General features: G+C 44.1%; 1 protein-coding gene across 1 annotated transcript in view; it reads left to right on the top strand.

Moving 5' to 3' along the window:
* FLT1 (fms related receptor tyrosine kinase 1) overlaps positions 1–22,392 on the top strand; it is a 111,784-nt gene that overhangs the window by 79,164 nt on the left and 10,228 nt on the right. Inside the window, exons 16-25 of the mRNA XM_054066874.1 lie at positions 2,060–2,166; positions 5,285–5,423; positions 11,268–11,372; positions 14,523–14,636; positions 15,392–15,480; positions 17,286–17,445; positions 17,865–17,962; positions 18,512–18,634; positions 19,767–19,878; positions 21,507–21,606. Of these exons, the coding sequence (XP_053922849.1) occupies positions 2,060–2,166; positions 5,285–5,423; positions 11,268–11,372; positions 14,523–14,636; positions 15,392–15,480; positions 17,286–17,445; positions 17,865–17,962; positions 18,512–18,634; positions 19,767–19,878; positions 21,507–21,606 (1,147 nt within the window). The remainder of the gene's footprint in view (positions 1–2,059; positions 2,167–5,284; positions 5,424–11,267; positions 11,373–14,522; positions 14,637–15,391; positions 15,481–17,285; positions 17,446–17,864; positions 17,963–18,511; positions 18,635–19,766; positions 19,879–21,506; positions 21,607–22,392) is intronic.

Below are 22,392 nucleotides of genomic sequence, written 5' to 3'. Positions count from 1 at the left end.
CCCCTCAGGTTTTGCTGAATAAATGTCAGAAACTCTTACTCGCCATCTGCACAGGTGCTGCTCAGAAGCAAGAGAAGAGTATCCATATGCAAAAGAAGAGCCTAATGCCAGAGGACAGGCAAGCTGCATTAGGTTGTATCATTTATGCAATCGTTATGACTCCTATCTAAATCAAGCCATTAAAAAATACTTGTGCGTAATTAACACTCTTGGCATTTTTGAGAAACAGATAATTTATATCTCCAGTTGTAGTCGTATTTTTCTTCAATAAACTTCAGTCTAAAAACTCCAGAATAGACATGCTGGAGGAATGTTAGATATAGATATGATCACCTTTAGAGAGGGGAATATATTATGCTAGTTAAGCCACAGCTACAGGAAGAAATTAAGCCTCTGAACAAAGCTCCATAGCCTTGCCTAAAACCAGGCAGCACATCCCTCTGGATTTCTTAATAAGCCCTCCAGTGAGACTTTCATCATCCCTTTTTCATGTGTCACGAGTAGCACCAAGCTGCCCAGGGTGAGAAACTGCTGCAAATACAGTTGACAGAAACACTGTGAAATCGTGTTCAGGAGTACTCCTCCTTGTCCTCTCATTTTATCCCTCTGGAGGGTGTATCAGTATAAGAGGCAGAGCATAAGGGGGGGATGTGATATTTTTTGCATTTGCTACCAATCAGATGAGAAACATATTGTGGGAATTGTGGTATTTTCATGTGATCACAGGATTTGCAAAACAGACTGCTCTGAAACTGTTTTGTGAGTCCTTAAGTAGCAGTCTGAAGTGAATTTTACTTTTTTTAAAGATCTGTCAGTGGTCTCTAATATTCTCCAGATTTCTAATGTTCATGTTTTCTTGCGTTGTTTTCAGTTATTGTTGTTTTTGTTTTTCCCTTTCTGTGCTAATCTATTTCCTGGTTTAGAGAGCTCTCCCAGCTCCTTGCCAGCTGGGTTCCATGAGGTGCTGCTGGGTTCTGTGGAGGAGAGGTTCCCGTGTTCCCTCAGGGAGCCCTTGGGAGGACCAGTGGGTTGGAGGGAGTGCTGGGTCCTACACACCAGGTGTCTGGCCACACTGCTTGGTGGTGATTAGCATCAAGACTCTCATGCCATACTTTGCACAAGCTGAGTTCACAGGTGCCTGATTTGGTCCCTCCAGACACGTGAAAGAGAGCTCCTGGACTTGCTGCCAGCTGCCCCATAAATATTCAAGGGAGTCCCCAGCTTCTCCCTGTCCCCTGCTCCCCCTCCCGAGGTTTTTAGTGGTGGGTTTTCAGCACAGCTGGGATGGAGGTGCAGGCTGCAGGGATCAGCCATTAGCACTGCGGAGTTCACTGAGCTGGGGCAGAGCAGGCGCAGTGCCTAAGGAAGAGCATCAAATAGCCTGGATAGCAAAACCTAATCAGCAGCACTGCAGTGTGCTCTGGATCACACCCGGATTCACTTGTGCCTATACCAGCACAAGCCCTCCCTGAAGCTTCTCTTGTGCGTTATCAGCAGCACTTGCACTGCAGCATGCAGCATTTTCCCTGGGGAAGGGCCGGCAGAGCTGTCCCCTCCATACAGCCCCATCCTCTCCCACGAGGCTGCTGGGAGTGAGTGTTTTAGAGACCTTTGCTCCTCTCTCTGATGTGGGCTTGGCCAGATGCGTTTCACTGTTGTAGGGTGTGGGGGTGAAACTCCATACACAGGCCCACACACATTGTCACACAGAAAATTTGGCTAAAAATACCCTGCAGCTGAATTTCCATGTCAAAAGGAAATTATTATCTGACTGGCCATCCTCAACCTGATTTATTTCACCTCCTGCACCCCAAAGAAGAGCTGACTTTTTATTGAAAAACTTACGGATGGATCTAAAGTGATTTTAATGTGTTCAATGCAACAGCTTTGCTGTGGAGACAATTTTTTTCCAGGCTCTGTGAGCCAGTCCAAACAGAGATTAATACCCCATTGAAAAGAAGCTGGTCCTTCCTGGTATTTTATTTTAATGGCAGAGAAACATAAAATGCCCTTGTTTTGCGGGTCATTTTCTAAAATGTTTGCTGCTTGATTTTCCCAGGCACATCGGAAAGGTCAAACCTGGAGTTAATAACCCTGACCTGTACCTGCGTGGCTGCGACGCTCTTTTGGCTCCTGTTGACCCTCTTCATTCGTAAGCTCAAGAGGGTAAGAATGGACCAGGAGCTCTCGGCAGCACTTGCCTCTCCTTACTCATGTTACTCTTTGCTCATGTTAGAAAAACCTTTGCAGACCACTGAGTTTGCTGAGACAACAAAAATAAAAAGAATATCTGATTCACTTATTACTCACCTTTGTTCCCTGTGCAATCACCAGGCTGCTGATGGGCCCCCAGGGAACCATGGCTAGAAGGCTGCACATGAGTAAGCCAATAAGCAGAGCCTGGGTGGGGGCAAGGCTCTTAGTCTCACAAGCATTTGGATGCCTGACTCCCACCAAAGCATCCCCATTCCCTTAAAAGCTGTGGGAGTCTGGCATCCTAATGTCTTTGAAGGTCTGAGTGAGTGGGAATGACAGATCTTCACTGAGCCTGCACAGTGTCTGGTGCAATTATACCACTTGCAAAGCGATAATTTACTGAAGTAGTTTTGGTGGTGCCTCCTCTAGAGCAGCTGATCCTGTATCAGCATGATAATGTTAACAGCCCATGCAGCAAACCCTCCTTCTTGTCTAAGGCTGACCGTGATGGTTTAAAGCCCCTTTTTGCTGACAGCACTGTGTCTGCATTGCATGATGTGTGCTGGTTAAACGACAGCAATCCTCATAAGCAGAAAATACAGTTCCTCCACAGTGCAGAAAGATCTCGGAGCAACTTGGAGGAGCAGATGGATTTGAGGGAAGTATTGGGGTGAGGGAGTTCATTGCAGAACATCACCTGAAGAATGTCTGTTTGATCGCTTCTCCCACTCCCACACCACAGTGATGCTGAGCCCTCATTACCTCCTTCAACTAACCAGGGGGGCACCACAGCGCGATGCCACAGGAATCGGCTCACAGCCACCGTGGCTGAGCATGTTCCACCCGGCCAAGCTCCATAACAATTGCTACAGGTTGACTGTAGCCTGCCAGACCATTTTTCCTTAATTTGCATTGAGGCCTGCCTGTATTTCAAGTTTTACACTGAGAACTTCTATTGATTGATGGGAATGCAGTCCCAGACCTGCGATCCAGGGCATTATGACAGCAGTGCCTGCCTTTCTACTGCCCCAAACTCTTGTAAGAAATGTGAGGCAGTTTTCAGGGAGAGAAAAGCTGACTTTGGCCGAAACTGTGGAGTAACTTCGTAGCTATAGCAATATTGCAAAGCAAATGGGAGGAGTTCTGACTGCTTACCAAACCCTTGGAAAAATATAAATTTTAAAAGTAGCAACGGGTTGCAGATTTTTTTTTGTTTGTTATGATACCAAAACTTGACGTTTTCTTATTAGATTGTTAAAAGATTAAAAAAAAAAAAGTAATTGTTGCTTCAGAACAAGGGACTTTAACTAGATGACATGCGAGGGCTTCTTTCCAGATGAGCCTTTCCAGCTAGTGTTGGTCTATTTTTATGGTCTTCTCTGTGTTTCTGTTCCAAATATCACTCTCAAGGATTTATGTCTTGAATTAGCTCTAAATTAATTTTCATATACAAATTACGTTGCCACAACAACTAAAGCCTGTTTGTTTTACATACAGGGACAAATGATATACTTAAGAATTCTTCATCATTTAAAATCCTGTTGCAAATCTCTAATTGTACCAAAGATCTGGTGTTCAGTGCATCCGAATAGAGAAACATAGGAATCTCTCTTCACCTTCCCAGTCCCCTATTGCATTTTGCAGGATGGTTCCATTTAAAAGCTCTTCTCAAGTGACGGATGGGAGCAGTCCAGTACACGCATCTCTATCAAGAAATGCTCTTTTTGGAGCACCACACATGCTCGTTTCTATCCATATCAGTGGTCAGTGGATAATTTGTAGTCAGGCATCATTGTAAACCTTCTCGGGGCTAACTTTCTGTATACGTGGGATGGTGTAAGGCAACTGAAACAGAAGCTATTAGCTACTATCATTTCATAGAATCACAGAATCATAGAAGTGTAGAATCATAGAATAGTTTGGGTTGGAAGGAACCTTAAAGACCATCTAGTTCCAACCCCCCTGCCATGGGCAGGGACATCACATTGGAAGTCTACTTATGTTTGCAACAAAAGATACACAGCTACTAATATCCTTTAAAAAAAAAAAAATGCCTGGCAATGCATGTATTAGGGATATATTCCCAAGCCGTAGAGTAGGGAAGTGAAAGTCACAGGGGGCAGTTAAAGCAACAGCAAAAGAATATGTAGATATATCTGTGTGTCTGTGTATATGCCTGTGTGCTGTTCCCATGAGTTTAGGAAAAGTAACACAGAGAGTCTTCATTCAACAGATTTTCCGTAAATTTCAACTAATAGCCAGAAAATCAGAGCAAATGCTAGACCTTTTCTATAAAAATAGAAATATTCCTGCTACAGTCATAATCTACATGCTCTTTGATGGATAATATGTTTCAAAATGGATGTGCTGCAGAAAACTTGAGATTAAGTTCATCTTTCCTTACATTTCTCATATGAAGTGCATTACCCATTTGTTCAGTAGAAATTGAACTTCTGGAAAATTCATCTGAAATTATGTGTTTGAGTCTGCGTATTTATGAATTCCTTCAAACTCAAATAATTTCAGTAAATTTGTCGGAAATTACACCAATGAAATTAAAACTAAAAATTTGTAAACCATTTCTGAAATGGATAATGCCTAGTCTCCTGGTGACTAGTCTTGCACAACTTCTAACCACATATGATCTATCTTTGCCAGGTATATGGAAAAAATAAACACTGGCAGTTGAACTCCATCTGTTGCATATGGCCACTCCTTGCTTTGCAAAATCATGAAGGAAAGTGTGGGTTTTTTTAAGGAAAGTATGGGGTTTTTTATCAGCAATGTTTAGTCATTTGCCGAAAATATTTCTCTTGACTGTGCAGAGAGCCTGTGTCATAATAGCATATGTTAATACAGATCCACATGGATTTAATTGGAGAGACTGATGCCACATATGACAAAAGCTAGAGGACAGTTTATTTTACATTAGAAGTCTTGCAATATTTAAAAAGCTAGATGAATCTCAACCAAACCATCTCTTGGACTGTGAAACAAGCATCCCCATAGACAGAATTAAATTGAAATGTTTGATCCAAACAGCAAGATGCTAACAGATTTGCATTTTGCCATATTCTTTGTTTTCTAGCCTTATTCTTCTGAAATGAAGACCAATCATTACCTGTCAATCATAATGGATCCTGATGAAGTCCCTTTAGATGAGCAATGTGAACGTCTGCCTTATGATGCCAGCAAGTGGGAGATTGCAAGGGAAAGGCTTAAACTAGGTAATATTGGCATGCTTGATGTTGGGTTTACAATGATTGGATGAGATATACTTGCACAGGTAAAGAGAAGCTGAGTGGGGTTTAGCTGCACAGTACAACATACTGCCAGATTTGATGTGAGTTATTCCATACCAAGTGCTCTGGTCTATGATTGACTTAGCACTTTTAAGACTCAGTGACTCCGTCTATCTGACTTTACATATGTATATTTTGACTTGATTCACCCTACTTTTTGCAGACTGGTTTACTTAAAACGTGGCATAAAAACAGGGCAGCCAAAGGCTTCCAAATCACACTGCTGACTTGGATGCTTCTCCCTCTAGACTCAGGAGCCTGATCTTTGGCACTTACCATAATTTTCTTCCCTTGTAAACTGGTTATGTGCTATTTTGGAAAAAAAAAACTATACAGAAATCTTTAACCCTCCCTGTTTTTCCATTTCCTCTTCACTCCAGCACACTCTCCTTGTTTTCCTTCTGTGCTGCGGATTTATAAACATTCTTGCTGTGCACCATAAGGAGCAAGAATATGACACATGAGTCCACACATAAATAATTACTCGTGGAAACTTTGAACCTGGAGCTAGCTCGCCTACAGATGCCCCAGTCAAAGGCAGGGGTCTGGGAGTGTTCTTTACTTGCTTATCCTAGTGTGGGGCTGTGCAGAGGGCAGGAGGGTAGGGACCTGATTTTGAAGTTGAGGAATCCCTCCAGAAACCACACAGATTTTAGCAAGAGGGTCAACATTAAAGTATCGGTGATAAGCTCGGTCTGTTGCTATAGTGCTGTTTGTTCTTTCAGGCATGCATTAAATTTGACCTACAGCAAGGTCTAGAAAATCCCTGCATTTTAGCCAGAAGCTGTAACAGATTCCTTCTGTCCTCCACAGATCAGGGACAGAGAGTGATTAAAACATGCATACAATTAGGATCACACTTAATTTGCCTGCTTAATTTGCACAAGGTGACCAGATGTGGATAAGCACAGCTGAAATACATTGCTAGCTATTTATAATTGTCATACACAATTCTGGGAATGCTGAAACATAACCTTGTGCTGGAGTATCTTCAATCTTCACATAGTTTTCTTACAATGATGGACGAAGAGCCTGATGTGCAGACTGGTTTATATGATGCTTTATTTGTGTGTAAATCCCATGGAAAGAATCAAGCAGAAGTGGAATGTAAACACCAAGAAAAAAACCCATGCCTTGCAGAGTTGGTGTTTGGAGTCTGGAGGTGAGGAATGATGACCAGAAAATGAGTCAAAAGTGGAAGAACTGGTGTAAACAAATAAAGAATGCTGATAATGAATGAGAACCAGATTCAGAGAAGCTGGATATGTGCAGTATGCTAGATTAGCTCAGTGCAAGTCCTGCTAACATGGCAGTTGGCTCAGTCTCTGCATAACCTTGGCACTATCTGAGGATTAGTGTCTCACAAACACAAAATGTGCTTCTATGTGTTTTTTTTTAAATATTTTTACTTAGAAATGCAACCCCTTACCAGTATCAGATATGTCTGTTTTTAGCTTTCCACCTACTTATTCTCCAGGATACATATTTATTGTAATTTTTGCAAGTAAGTCTCTCCTTTCAGCACACATCTCCTTTGTTATGTGTTCCTCCAACACACGTACATACAGCCCACGGCTGTGGTGCAATGCTTATATAACAGGACTCCCCCTTTTATCTGTAAGAGCTACAAGTGTTACAGAAAATTGCACACAGGCACCACTGAAATCAGGCTAACTAATATTCAGTATAGATTAGCTTGACTGAGATCAAAATGTCATCTTTTCATTAGGCAGAAAAACTCTGGTGCTATAAGTCACTGTCAGCACGGTCAGCAATAACATTGCTGCGCAAGCATAAATGTTGAGCTATCACACATTTCTCGCCTTACTCTTGGGCTTGACCTTCCTAATCTATGAGAGGTCACACACTACTGATGCCGTGGCGCAGGACCCCAAGGGACTGTTGCTGCGTAGCTCTGGTGCTATGTCAAACACGTCACTGGTAGCAGGTTTGGCTCCCCTCTTTGCACTGCAAGCCCCCAGTGCTCACACTAAGCAGAGCACTTTCTGTTCTCCTTCACATGCAAAGGTGTTGTACATAACATAATGGAAAATATGAAGCTGCATGTGGGGGAAACCCAGGTGACTCCAACTGGGCAAAAGACTTGAGAAACAAACACAGCTTTGAGACTTTTCCTTCTCACAGACATGGAGACTGGTGTTTGCAAGTGCTTTTTGTCAGTGCCCCAGCGCAGCAACTCACGTTCTTGAAGGACCTTGCTAAAACAGGACCAAAGTGGAAAGTTCCTGATCAAAAACTTGTCTGAGGGGACCAAAGTGGAAAGTTCCTGATCAAAAACTTGTTCACTTTAATGGGTTCTGAATTGCCTCAGGAAAGCTAAATAGAGTGCAGAAAATGTAGGTAGATCATTTTGCTTCCTTGATCTGGATGTAAATGCTGCAACATTTCATACATAAGCATTACCTCAAACATGGCCAGTACAGCTCCTTGAGGGCTGTGACAAATTGACTGCTCAGATGCTTGGGCATCAAAATATGCCTCTGTTCAATTGCTCTGTTTAATAATTTTGTAATTACTTTTTGTGTCAACATAAGGTGCTTTTTCAAGAGCAATCTGTTAGAGTCATAGACACAATCTACGTACTAAACTGTGGAGTTCAATCTACATGCTGAAAAGTTAAATTCTGTGCTACCATTCAGCACAGTACAAACAATAGCAGGGCAACAAAGACTAATACATCAGTTGTTATTACAGTTTCCCATTAAATTACAATCGTTGTTTAGAGAAGGAAGTGCTGTTTCCAGTGCTCATTCTCCTTTATGAACAGTTAGCAGCTTTGTGTAGCTTTAGGAGCTAACTGGTATGTTTTCCAAGTGGTGACTAAATAGGTTATCTTGATGTGGGAAGTGAGTTAACAGTGATGGAAAGAGATTAAAACTATGGATTAAACAAAGGTACAATGGATTTCATAGGACCTCAAACCACAACTTCGTGTTGTAGAAACCATGGACAGTCAAACATTAAGGACTAAGAACACCAATCCACCAAGAAAACCGAGACCTTATTCTTAATGTTCCTTACCTTATACATCTGCTATATGCAGGAATTGAAAAAGAAGGTGGATGTAGATTTTCAAAGATAAACACTGATTCACTTGTGTTTGTTTGTCATACTCTAAGTTGTTTGCATGCCAAGGCTTGATGCTTTTCAGCCATGTAGATTAAGTTTTTCGTGGTTTTTACTTGCTGTAAAAACCACAGTGCTTCTGCACATCTTTGGAAGAAGGGACAGGTGTCTTGGGTAGACTACAGGGAGGAAGCGAGATCGTGCAGGGAAAAAATCAGGAGGGCTGAGGCCCAACTAGAAATCAAACAGGCTAAGTCTGTGAAAGATAATAAAAAAATCTTTCTACAAATGCATTAACAAGAAAAGAAGGACTAGGGAGAATATTCAGACCCTATTGGATGCAGAAGGAACAACAGTGACAAGGAATGAAGACGAGGCTGAGGTACTTAATGCCTTCATTGCCTCGGTCTTTAATAGTAAGGGAAGTTGTTCCCCCTGTGTACAAACCCAGGAGTCAGAGGAGCAGAATGAGGCTCCCATGATCCAAGAGGAGGTCGTTAGAGACTTGCTTGCCCAGCTAGATACCCACAAGTCTATGGGGCTGGATGGGATCCACCCAAGAGTATTAAAGGAGCTAGCGGATGTCCTTTCCAAACCCCTTTCCATCATTTTCCAGCGGTCCTGGCTGACTGGGGAAGTTCCACTGGACTGGAGGCTGGCTAACGCTGTGCCCATCTACAAGAAGGGTTGCAGGGAGAATCCGGGGAACTACAGGCCTGTCAGTCTGACCTCAGTGTCAGAGAAAGTCATGGAACAGGTGATCTTGAGTGCTATCATGAAGCACATGCAAGAGAACCAGGTGATCAGGCCCAGTCAACACAGGTTCATGAAAGGCAGGTCTTGCCAAACTAACCTGATTGCCTTCTATGACAAAATGACTCAACTACACAGGGAAAGGCTGTGGATGTAGTCTTCTTGGACTTCAGTAAAGCCTTTGACACAGTTTCTCACACCATTCTGATTCAGAAACTGTCAGCCTCTGGCCTGGACAGGCGCACACTCTCCTCGATTGAAAACTGGTTGGATGGCCGGGCCCAGAGAGTGGTGGTCAATGGAGTTAACTCCAGCTGGAGGCCAGTCACAAGTGGGGTTCCTCAGGGCTCAGTACTGGGTCCAGCCCTGTTCAATGTCTTTATCAATGACCTGGATGAAGGCATTGAGTGCACCCTCAGCAAGTTTGCAGATGACACTAAGCTGGGTGGAAGTGTGGATCTGATGGACGGTAGGGAGGCTCTGCAAAGGGATCTGAACAGGCTGGACCGCTGGGCTGAGACCAGTGGCATGAAGTTTAATAAGGCCAAATGCCAGGTCCTGCACTTGGGGCATAACAACCCTATGCAGTGCCACAGACTAGGAGAAGTCTGGCTAGAAAGCTGCCTAGAGGAGAAGGACCTGGGGGTGTTGGTTGACAGCCAGCTGAACATGAGCCAGCAATGTGCCCAGGTGGCCAAGAAGGACAATGGCATCTTGGCTTGCATCAGAAACAGCCTGACCAGCAGGTCCAGGGAGGTTATTCTCCCTCTGTACTCGGCACTGGTGAGACCACACCTTGAGTACTGTGTTCACTTCTCTGGGCCCCTCACCACAAGAAGGATGTTGAGGCTCTGGAGCGTGTCCAGAGAAGAACAATGAAGCTGATGAGGGGGCTGGAGAACAAGTCTGATGAGGACAGGCTGAGAGAGCTGGGGTTGTTTAGCCTGGAGAAGAGGAGGCTGAGGGGAGACCATATTGCTCTCTACAATTACCTGAAAGGAGGTTGTGGAGAGGAGGGAGCTGGCCTCTTCTCCCAAGTGACAGGGGACAGGACAAGGGGGAATGGCCTGAAGCTCTGCCAGGGGAGGTTCAGGCTGGACATCAGGAAAAAAATTTTCATGGAAGGAGTCATTGGGCACTGGAACAGGCTGCCCAGGGAGGTGGTTGAGTCTCCTTCCCTGGAGGTGTTTAATGGATGGGTGGACGAGGTGCTGAGGGGCATGGTTTAGGGAGTGTTAGGAATGGTTGGACTCGATGACCCAGTGAGTCCCCTCCAACCTAGTCATTCTCTAATTCTATGATCTGGGAGGGAAATAAATTTTGGGAATTTTTTGGCTTAGTATATTCCATTTCATGTTTCCTTTGCTTTGATAACATATGCTGTTTGCTTCTACTGACAGACATACTGAGAATTACAGTTAGAAATGTGATAAACATAAAAGGTAGTATCTATTTAGTTTAACTTAGAACTGACAGCAGCTCTTTTTCTTTGCCTGTGAGTGTCTGTGTGGGATTCATCTCTCACTTAGCTTTAGACGTCAACAAGGTAGAAGTCCAAGTGAGAGCTAGTCAAATAGATGCCCTTCATAGAAAAAGGCAAATGTCCTATGGATTTGGCTATGTCACATATGCATATCTGAGAGATGAATACATGGACATTATGCTTTGCTTCAGTGTGAAAAGCTGGCCTTTATTTTCTGCTTTTCTCTACATTGCAAAGCCTGTTGCTATAATCTGTTTACTCTTAAAAAAAAAAAAAAGCCAAAACCTCCAACAAAACACAAAACCCCTGAAACATCTCTACGTTAGAAATATACACGTGGGATTCATTGTAAAGCACATTTGTAGATTCATTATCTATGAATCCATTTGCTGATACTGTTTTTTTTTTTTACCTGATTATCTCTCTCCAATTTATTATCTTTGCAGGAAAGTCTCTTGGACATGGAGCTTTTGGAAAGGTGGTACAAGCATCTGCTTTTGGAATTAAGAAATCATCAACATGCAGAATAGTTGCTGTGAAAATGCTGAAAGGTATCTTGCTTCAAAACTGGGCTAGAAAAATATTATGCCTTATATCAAGTCTCACTTTTAATATCATTCTGTTGAAAGCAAGACTGTGCGATGTTAACATAGCCAATAACTCCCTGAAGTTTGCAAAATGTGTACACCAAATTTCAGGTCCATCACAAGTGAAATGGTAGAACTACAAAATAACAATTGCAGTCACAGTAAAAAGGGTGAGAAATTGTCACATGATATGGGAGAAAGTATCAAACGTAGTAAGAACCTGAATTTCTAGGTTTTAAAAATCTAGTTCCATTACTCCAAAGGCTACGAAGAATGAGAGAGTCACTTCTATAGGATCAGAAGGGGCAATAGGATTTCCTGCATACCTTAATTTTACCGTTGTGCCAGACTGACCTTGTACTGAACACCATAAGTAGAATGTAGCTGAAGCATAAGGCATCCACCTTGATATGAAGATATGGAAGCTTTTGTATTTGCCTTAGTTATTAGTTCCAGTGATTAATCAGCTCATTGTTAACAACAGATGCTTTATGTCTAATTTGTATCTGCCTGACTTTTGCTTCTCATTCTAACCTTCTCCATTAGATTACATAATGAATTTTCTTCATTGAAACCCTTTTATTAAGCTAAACAGACTGAGCTGTTTAAATCTCAGAGTTGTTGTACATATGTGTCCTCTCTGAACCATCTGCAGCCTCATCACACGGCGCTTAGGCTGCTGACACTCCAGTTGTGTAATGGATTTGCCAGCGCTCTTCATACACCAGTGCTCTTCCCAAAGTGAAATCATCTCCCAGCTATTCCCTGACACTTTTGTCATTGAAGCAGAAAGGGCAAAGATCCTAATCAGTTTGAAGAGGGCACTTGGGAAGTTAGCAGGCAGGATGATATTCAGTTGTAGCCTGCAGCAGCCATGGCTCAATTCCCTAGCCCAGGATCCTGGCGGCATCCCTTCCTCTGTATTTAGCTTTCCCTTATTTATATAAGTAAGGATCGTATCAGGCTTTTTTTCCACATTGCCCTGGTAGTTTATGCTGCATTGCTTATCTGTCTTAATCTCTGAATCATTTTCAGTGTCATTTTCTGCCAGGACACATCCCCCCTCCTTCCATTAAGGCTTGGATCCCTGATGCTCTCAGTTGGCTCAGTTCGGGAAAGGTTTGAATACATGCTTCTCACCTAGTGGCTTCTAGTTTCACAGCTGCTTACTTGCTTAGCAGTTATCAGGATATCTGCACATGTTACTTCCAGGCCTTGGAGGGGTACGTGCAATAGTCTTAGATCCATGGTCTGTCCTTGCAACACTCAACCTGAAATAGCTTCATCTGGAGAATATTTATTGCCAGCAATGACCTGGCAGCTGTACTCCGTGTAGGGTGTGCCCTCTTGATACTGTCCTCAACAGGCTTGTTCTGCAGTATAATATCAAATCCTTTAGCAGAGGATGTTATGTGCTACTGTGATATCCAGGATCATCTCCAAGGAGGAAATTTGCAGCTAATAGGGGGTTGCAAGCCTTTCTCTTCTCTCTTGTTGCAGAAAGCACAGAAATACCCTCTTGGCCAATGCCAAACGAACAACTACCCCACAGCAAGCACGTCTGGAAAATGGGAGGAAACTAAATCTTTGGTCCCTGTCCAGACCTTCTGCAGCAGTGGGCCAATAGCCATCTGTGTCACTGGTCTCAGTGGATGGCCCATCAGCTGGGTCACTGCCTGACCCCTGGTTAAATGAGCTATTTTGCCAACACGCAGACGTATGTGCTGGCAGAATGATCTGCCAGATTCAACATGTCTTTAAGTACATCAGCAGGCTTCTTGTGCCAGCCAGCACCATCAAGGCAGCAGGGGTAGCTCCTGGAATAAATGGGAACAGACGGCAGCTACAAGAAGTCCTTGTGGTGAGATTCATGTTCACATCTGAGTTAGTCGCTCAAATTCCCTTAATTGTCAGTGGTGTAAAACAACAGTTCATCCCATCCTAAGGCAGATCCCTGCATATGGTGAGCTGAGCACTTCTTTAGTTGTGCTGACTATGAAGAGAACCTCTACTGACTAGATCCTCTGTAGCCATCTTCACTACGGGCACCTGAAGTTAGGGAAGATCTGTCCCATTCCTTGTGTCCTCACTAGATTATCCAGGAACTCAGCAGTCATTCATGGGCTTTGTCCTTGCAGAATTCCTGTGAGGTGGAGGGTAAGTGTCACCACCGATACAGCTGAATAGCGGGTCACCATGTAGATGACAAGTTTTTTGGGGGCCACCAAGAAAATCTCTTTCCATTCAGATGTTGTTAACAAGCCCTTTAATACCTAGCTCTAGGTTCTTCACATTGGACTGTTCTTACCTTTGCTGTTACTAAACTGCAAAAGTCCTTTGGGGTCTACACAAAGCAATGTGTTTTTTTCTTTTCCTACCAAAACTAAATTGTGCAGAAAAAAAATTCTCAGAGGCAATTAAAAGTTTTCCTCAACGATAAATAGAATTTTGGGTTGTTACTTGTGGAATTTCTTATAGTGCTACTATTACTATCATTAATGTTATTATTAATATTGATCATAACTAATAAGGGTGAGATGCGGTCACCATTTAAAATTTACTTCCCTGGTCTATCTTAATAATCCAGGCTCCCTCTATAATGAACAGAATCAAACATGCATCACCACTGAGGCGTGGTTCTTCTCTTCCCTACACAGATGGCTAAAGCTGATGGCTGCATCAGCCTCTGGGAACGTTTTGCTGTTGCTGCTGTCTCCTTGAGGCTTACATTAATTCAGGCTAGTACATCACCCTTAGATGGCTGAAGTCAGGTCAGCTGAAACCTACTCCCGATAGAGTTAATTATAGTCTTGAAATCCCTTTTTATTTGTTCTTTCATTTTTTTTGGCTGAAATGACAAAACCATTCATGTGAAAAAAATTCTCTCAGTTCTAAATATAACAGAGTCTACTGGGAGGAAGTTGAGTGCCTAACTCTTTTAATGGGTTTTATTGCGAGTAAGAGGATGCTGAGCAGGGAGGAATAGGAAAAGAACATCAATGCATGAAGTACATCCAGTAGTGGAGGTTATTTTGATAGAAAATGACAAGAAGTGATAAGGCTCAGCAAGACCGGCTTTTGCCATTTTATTTAAACTTTATTTCACGTTTACAGAAGGAGCCACAGCAAGCGAATACAAAGCACTGATGACTGAACTGAAAATCCTGATCCACATTGGTCATCATCTCAATATTGTAAATTTGCTGGGAGCTTGCACAAAAAATGGAGGTAAGAAAAATCTGCACGACTGCAAATGGGTTTGGATCTCCTCCCAATAACAGTCAGTTGGATGTGTTGTTTTTCTTGTCTAGAGGTCAAGTTATTAATTTGAATACTGAAGTTCACCTTGTGGTTGGTGAAAAAAAAGAAGAGAAAAAGAAATTTTTAGTCATTTAATCAAATGATTAAACATTTTCTCTACTTAAATTCTCTTTCAGTATTAACATGAGAAGTGTGAATATAGGACTTTTCCTTTATCTCACTCACTTCACTGGTCAAGCTCAAGTTAAACATGATTTGGAGAGACTGGGAACAAGAGCAGCTGTTGGCCCTGAACAATGAATCACAAGATGATCAGAAATCACAAAGTGATCAGAGATCACAAGAGGAGATCTGATTAAAATCCTTTGTTATATACCACTAAGACAACCAAAGGGCCATGATGAGTGATTGTTTGTTTTAGATTTGTCAAGTGTGTGGGCTGCAGGACTCCAGTCTGAATGCAGACTGCCCAAAGAGGAGTTGGAGGGTCTCTAAGGACCCAGGTTCATGACCCAGCTTTCAAAGACTAGGCCCTTCCCTAATTTCCAGAAACAGTGCTAACATGTCTAGTGTTCTTCAAGCAGCTTTCTACTTCATTGGGACAAATTGTTGGTTATTCTGGATTCAGGTTACAGCTATGGGCATGAAAGACCATTCTTCTTAAAAGTCATGCCACCTTGTGTTGCTTTACATGACTCAAAATGCACTTTCCATTTGCCCAGGGCCTCTGATGGTGATTGTTGAATACTGCAAGTATGGGAATTTATCAAACTACCTGAAGAGCAAGAGGAATTTTTTCTGCCCCAACAAGGTGAGGAGGCAGATGTCTCTGTCAGGGTTCATGGTACCTAATGTAAGTGTCAGTGATGTAGATGTCAGCTTCTGAGGTAGTGGCCTTGGACTCTCCTCTACCAAAGGAGAGAAACAGCTTTTGGGTGCAGTTCACATAACCTGTTTTAAAGTCTGACGTGGGATGTGTTGTGCCAAGAAAGGGCTCATTTCTCTTCCCTGACTGTGCAAGCAGACTGCTGTGACTAATTCAGATGGAGCCATCTACAGTGAGAAGAAGTGAATTCTATCCAAAGTGTCCCCGCGTGCTCTTGCCCTGCTGCTGACAAACCCATTCCTGCTGAGCTTGGGGTCACTTCAGAGGCTGGTGTCAGCAAAGCTGAAGGAAGTGGTTTTGCCCACTGATCTCAGTACCACTGGGAACACAACTGAGATAATGCCATTTAATGCTCATATTCCAAGACACACTAAGGTTCAGAGATTTGCAAGTAATCTTCTTATGGTGTGAAGAGAAGGGCTATCAAGAGGAAAAGAGATTAAACTCTTGTCCTCACATTCCACAACCCTCTGAATCAAGTCGATGGCATGTTTCTTATTACAAACCTGAACCCAAATGTGCCAACTATATCCTTGCTTGTGCACTTTCAGCAAAATCTCCCAAAGGATTAAGGGCTCTGAAGTGGGATTTAGGAGCCTGTAGCAAGAGTAGCAGTCCTCAAAACCCCCATTCAGCTATGCCAAAAGCTCAGCAGCATCTCAGGGTTTTTTCAGGAGGGCTCTGTGGGAGGGCATGCTTTGGCAGGACCTCCCCCTCCCAAGGAGTTTGGCTGAGTCTCTGTTCCGAAGGCTGTTCATGTTGGACTCTGCATGAAACGCAGCAGCCACCTCCTCTGAATGGCAGTTATTGGTGTAGGAAGCTCAGCAGGGAGCAGGATGGTCATGAGGGGTCCACCCTGGGAGTAGTCGCCCACATCCCCTGCATGGCGAGGAGCCTGCCTTGTTGCTCCAGCACCCCTGGGAAGGGCTCCTGGGGAAGGAGGAAGAGAGCCCAGCTCTGCACCAGCATGTACAGGGGAGAGAGGTGGTTGCAATACAAGGGGAAAGGGGAGAGGGGGCAAGAGCATGGCTAGGCACAAAGGCTACTCTCCAGGCAGCAGTGGCAAAGCATTTTCCAGGAAGTGTTGCCTGTGTCTTGTTAAGCTGTCATTGACTGTAACATGAAGACATCGGATAAAGGCGTCAGGGTAGAGAGGTAGTTACTTCCAATAACGGCTGTATTTCAAGCACAAAGTGTCCTTGCTTCTTATTGGGAGTCTTGCAGCCCCTCACCAAGCACTATGCGGGGACATAGCAGCAGGTGCTTTAAGCAGCCTGGGATGAAAAGCTAACGCTTTATTTTCAGAAGGTTAGAGCATCTGTAATGTGGGTACATTTTTCTCAACTCATCCCACCAGGCTCTTTCTCTGGCTACCACAGAAAAATAGGTCCTTTCAGGTGTCTCATTTCAGTCTGAGACGAGCCACAGGCCAGTGGATGCATCCATCCACAGACCCCACAAATCCTCACCCCATAAGTTGTAGTCCACCACCCAGGGTCCCCAAAAATCATGTGCTGGTGCTTCCAAGCCGCCACATTTCTGTGCTCCGGGGATTGCAGCCTAGGTGGAGTGCAGCCCTGACACCAGCCCCTGCCTGCCACGATGGCACTGGACATCCTTGCCCACAGACCAGCATTTTCTCCTAGTGGAAAGGTGACAGAAGTCTGACTTGGTTCCTCTCCCACTCCCTCTGTCACCCTGATGAAGCATTTCTTCTCCTCTGTTTGAAGGACTCCTCTCTTCAAGGAGAGCCAAAGAAAGAGAAGAAGGATATTGAGCCAGTGGAAGGCAAAAAACAAAGACTGGCCAGTGTCACCAGCAGCGAGAGCTTTGCAAGCTCTGGGTTCCAGGAAGATAAAAGTCTGAGTGATGTGGAGGAGGACGAGGAGGGTAGGTATTAATTCCTTCCTGTCCCTACACGGTCTGTGATATTTTTACAACATACTGTGCATCCCTGAAATTTTTTTCCTCATTTATCACCCTAATAAACATCCGTGGGAGATGCTCACAGGGTCATGTCCAGAGGGTAGAAGATTTAAAAAAAGATTATTTCCAGAGTTACTGAATCTGACAGGAAAATGTGTGATTGTTTCTTCTGACTGCTCCTTATCTTTGGGGAAAACACAACAGTGTCCAAAGCACTGGGTATAAAAGCAAGTACTATTTTTGTTTGCAGTGACAGTGGGTTGACCTTTGAGTACTACTCTATGAAGACTGAATTTATGGGAATAATAGGGTTGGTAGGAAAAGGGGAAAATGACTGCCTTGTGAGCGATCTTTGTAACAAACAGTGTTTCCCACCTTTGCAGATGCTGATGAGCTCTACAAGTTGCCCCTCACTCTGGAAGACCTGATCTCTTACAGCTTTCAGGTGGCCAGAGGCATGGAGTTCCTCTCCTCCAGAAAGGTGTGTTTTGCATGGGGGATTTTTTGCTGCAGAAGGATGGGATTCAGAGGTGAAATTACATCCACGTTTTAGTTACATCTTCCTTGGGAGAGTTCCCAAAGGAAGAATCGTTTTCCTCTTGGCGTTATAAATATAATGGTGTGTTTATCTAAGTCTCCATAGTCCATAAACACAGTATCATGGCTGAAGGCAGTGGGTCAAGCTCATTCATTCATGGAAGATCTTTGGGGTGTGGTCGGGTTTTTACTTCATTTCAATATATATTAGGTAGGGAGCTCCAAGTGAATCAGCGCTTCCCCTGCAAATGTCAAGGGATAAAAAAATAATAAAAATTTGTCACTTTCTGGACTTGGGAAGTTTGGTGGGTTTTTTAAGAATTGCCACTATTTACAGTAACTTCATGTAAACTAAAGTCAACTTCCCTAAAAAAATAGTAAATTGATCTCTCAAATAATAATAATAGTTTTTAAAAGGATATGGGAGACTGTCAGGAAATTTGTGGGCAGGATTAAGGAAATGCAGTTTGATTGTGAAACTGTTTTATTATAGTGCATTCATCGTGACCTGGCAGCCAGAAACATCCTTTTATCTGAGAACAATGTCGTGAAGATCTGTGATTTTGGCCTCGCAAGAGATATTTATAATAATCCTGATTATGTGAGAAAAGGAGATGTAAGTCAAGATGCTGTTTATTTACCCAAATATTTATAACGTATCGTTTCAAACTGTCCACCAAAATGTTCAGTAGACATTCACATTTCCTGCACTTGAATGAGCTGGAAAGCTAGCACAGTTTTTATGTGAAGATGAGGTACCCAGATGTGTTATAGATGTGGAAAGCATTTCTATCCTCAAGCGTAAGGCTTGGACGTGCTAACTGTTTCACAGCTCTGCCCTGTTGATACTTTAGATGATTTTTAGACATTTGTTTCTCGGTTGGGTCTGCAGCATTACCCCCTAGCTCAGTCAACTTCCTTCAAGGAAACCAGTCCGTCCAAAACAAGGTGCGTGTCCCCACGTGCACCCACACCGGTGCCAAGCACTGGTCGCGGTGCCTCAAGCAGCTGATCAGGGCTTGCTGCCTCCAGCACCTACCTGGGTTTCTTTTTGGCTTCTGCTACAACTAGCAGGCAGTAAGCCCCCTGCCAGGCCTGCTCTGGAGGCAAGGCCAGCAAACTGTGCCTGCAACTGCTGATGCCGAGGGAATTTGGTATGAGCACTGGGGCCATGCAGAGAGTCTCGTGGAGGTCTCACCCACCTGCCAGCTATTCCCCCATCCATAAAAAGCTTTCAAGACTTACAGCACTATGTATTAGCTGGGAAGGATTTTTCACATAACTTGGGTGCTGCTCAGGAGACCCTAAAAGGCTGTGCTGAGGCGTGCTTCAAGGATACTCCTGCATCTCAGTCTCTGAAGCTTTCTTTGAGCACCTCTCCAGCACCATTACAGAATGATTTGTGCTTGGATGTAGGTTTTTATTCCCTGTCTCTAGGATGCTACCAAGAGACCTCTGCTCTTGCATATCCCCACATCCCTGTAAAGAAAAGACCTGGCCACTCTGGTCACAGGTTTCCAATATCTGCTCTTTTTTGCCACACGTATTTTAAAAACAGCCTTTTACTCGAACTATTTGTTAAGAAAGTGTCTGAATGAGTGTGGTTTTATCTTGACTGCCTGTAAGGAAATCCCACAGGTTCCTGTTTGAATGGTAATTATTTACGTAACAATATAGAGTTGATTCATCTATGATTAAATTCTTTTAGGCTTTGAAAATAATAGTCAGGTTTGTCCCTTTTACTCCAGGCTCGACTTCCTCTCAAGTGGATGGCTCCAGAATCCATATTTGATAAAATCTACAACACAAAAAGTGACGTGTGGTCCTACGGGGTCTTGCTGTGGGAGATATTTTCCTTAGGTACGTTAACTCTGCACCCCAGGTGTTGGACTCAGTGATGGGGGAGTGTAGCTGGAGCGGGCATTACAGCATGGGGAAACACATCGTTACCTTCAATAGCTTTTGCCAGGTTTTAAATAAGGAAGCACCTAAATCAGACAGGGGTGGGATGTGGGGGCAGAAGGGAGAACTGACAACAGGTTATCCCATACCTCTGTGAACAGGAAATTTCGGTTCTTGTAAGGCGAGCAGCAAGCAGAAGAGCTGACTTGCCAGGCTGAAAGCCTTAGCAGATAGCACAGATATATGAGCCCTTTTCCACCTATGTCTGTCATGGGCTAAACTGAAGCTTTCCTCTTTTCCCTGTCGAAACCCATGGCAGAGATTCGGGGCAGCATAGCCAAGGCAGTTGCAGTCCTTCATCTGACTGAGGGTGCAAATCAAGAAAACAGTCACATCTTTAAGTGGTTTTATTGAATGTGGAACTCTGGGGGATAACATGGAGCTGAGGGTCTGGGTTGGCAACAGCCAGGGGCCGAGGCATCGCCTCGTGTACCACGTACAACACTCAAGACACCCAGTGCCGTGGGCAGGGCGCTCCCTAAGATGCAGCTTACATCCCCTGTGGGAGCTGAACACATGCAGAGGGCTTTGCGTGTCTCAGGCTGCGTCACCCCCATTTTCAGCCTGAGACCAGGCGGCTGCTCCCCCAGCACCCTCCTCACCTGGGCTGCTGGACGCAGCAGGCAAACAAGCATCTGCACAGATGTCGCAGGATGAACTAGAGCATGCAATCCAAAATTAAAACCCAGTGAAGCTTCCCCCCCACCCCCTTTCTTCCATGCATGGAAAAGGCAGGATACAAGATGTACACTGAGCAGGAACAACAATGACCGTCAGAACAGAAGAATCTTAATTGGGTTCAACATAGAGGCTGACAAAAGAGGCGAACAGCAGAGGAAACAATACTATACAATTCTCAGGACAATCAATCATTTATTAGTTTAAATACGTGTTGCTGGTCAGCCTGCCAACTCTTGTGATTTTATGGTCAGCCTCATAATACCTACTATTTTTTTTTCTTAAAGCCCCAGCTCCTTGAACCTGGCGACTGTCTGACTCTCTGAAAGGTCTTTTTTTATTCCTTTAATTTTCCCTTTTCCTGATTTTTTTTTTTTTTTTTGTCTACAGAGGAAAAGAACAGCAGTAGGATCAGGCTGCATCTTGAAAACACAGAAACCAGACAAATAACACAAATGTACTGTGTTCTGATTTTAAACCATGATTTTATTATTTTCAAGGCATTTTTGAGCATTTGGGACTGTGCTTACTAGAATTTGGGGCTTTACTTGAGGGATTCTTTTCAAGTCGAATTCATGTGGATTTTTTTATTTTTCATTCAGGCCATGTAAATACCACCAAGAGTGCTGGGTTTGATCTTGTCCCCCTCCAAGCACCCTCAGAGCAGTTCCCTGCCTGTGGCACTGGTGGGCCCAGACCCCGCAAGGTGGGGGATGTCCCGGGCTCCCAGCTGTGCAAGCAGATGCTGCAGACCCTGAGTGCTTGAGCGGGATGCGCAGGGCCAAGGCTAAGTCACAGGTACCCAACTCAAGGCATGTATGACCCTGTTCTCCCAATGTCACCTCCAGGTGCCTCTCCTTACCCCGGAGTCCAAATAGACGAGGATTTCTGCAGCAAACTAAAAGAAGGCACAAGAATGCGAGCCCCGGAGCAAGCAACTGAGGAGATGTAAGATGTCTTTCTCTGCTTGCCTTGTGTACTGCTGCCCTCCCGGGCTGCCTTGCAGATCGTGTACGAGTCCCCACAAAAAGAATAACCTGTGCCAACATAAGGGAAAACAACCCAATGCTGCCTCATATCTTCTTGCTGTCATCAGCATCTTCTTGCATCCCCCCCACATCTTGGGACCCTTGGCTCTCCTCAGGAGTAGGAGAGGGGGAGGAGGGAGGTGGGAGGTGGACCCAGCCCAGGGCACCACCAGGGCTGGGCTCTGAGGGGAACTTAATGAGCAGCCCAGAGGAGAAACATCAGTCATTCCTCTCCAGGTTTCATATTTACCAGTGTGCACACAGATAAGTACTGGAAGAATGTGACATTATTGATGTTGTCTAGACTTAGGAAGTGACAGTGGAGGCTTCCTCACAAACACCCGGGTGACAAGGGTCCACCCTTTCCTGGAGACGGTGTCTGAAGGCTGAGGAAGGTACTGGGGACCAGCAGCCTCACAGCCCATGTTGCCTGAGGGGTTTGTCTGAGCCCCTCCACTGCAATGTCCCCCCTTCATGTGCAGCCCCCACTTGCTACTGCATGGCCAGCACCTCTTCGGAGACATGGGAAGGTCCAAGAGAGACCCGAGTCTTCAGCCTTTCTGCCCTGGGAGCAGGATGGAGTGCCCTGCCTGGGGAGGCACCTTGAGCACTCATCTCGTGATTCAGGAGCATAAATATATCCACGTATTTTACTTCTAGAGGCAAAATTACGCACATGTGTGTCTTTGGTGCCTTTTCAAATGCT

Source organism: Cuculus canorus, chromosome 1 (genome assembly GCF_017976375.1).
Source record: "Cuculus canorus isolate bCucCan1 chromosome 1, bCucCan1.pri, whole genome shotgun sequence".
Classification (NCBI taxonomy): Eukaryota; Metazoa; Chordata; class Aves; order Cuculiformes; family Cuculidae; genus Cuculus; species Cuculus canorus.
This window is presented reverse-complemented; position numbering and strand designations above follow the sequence as displayed.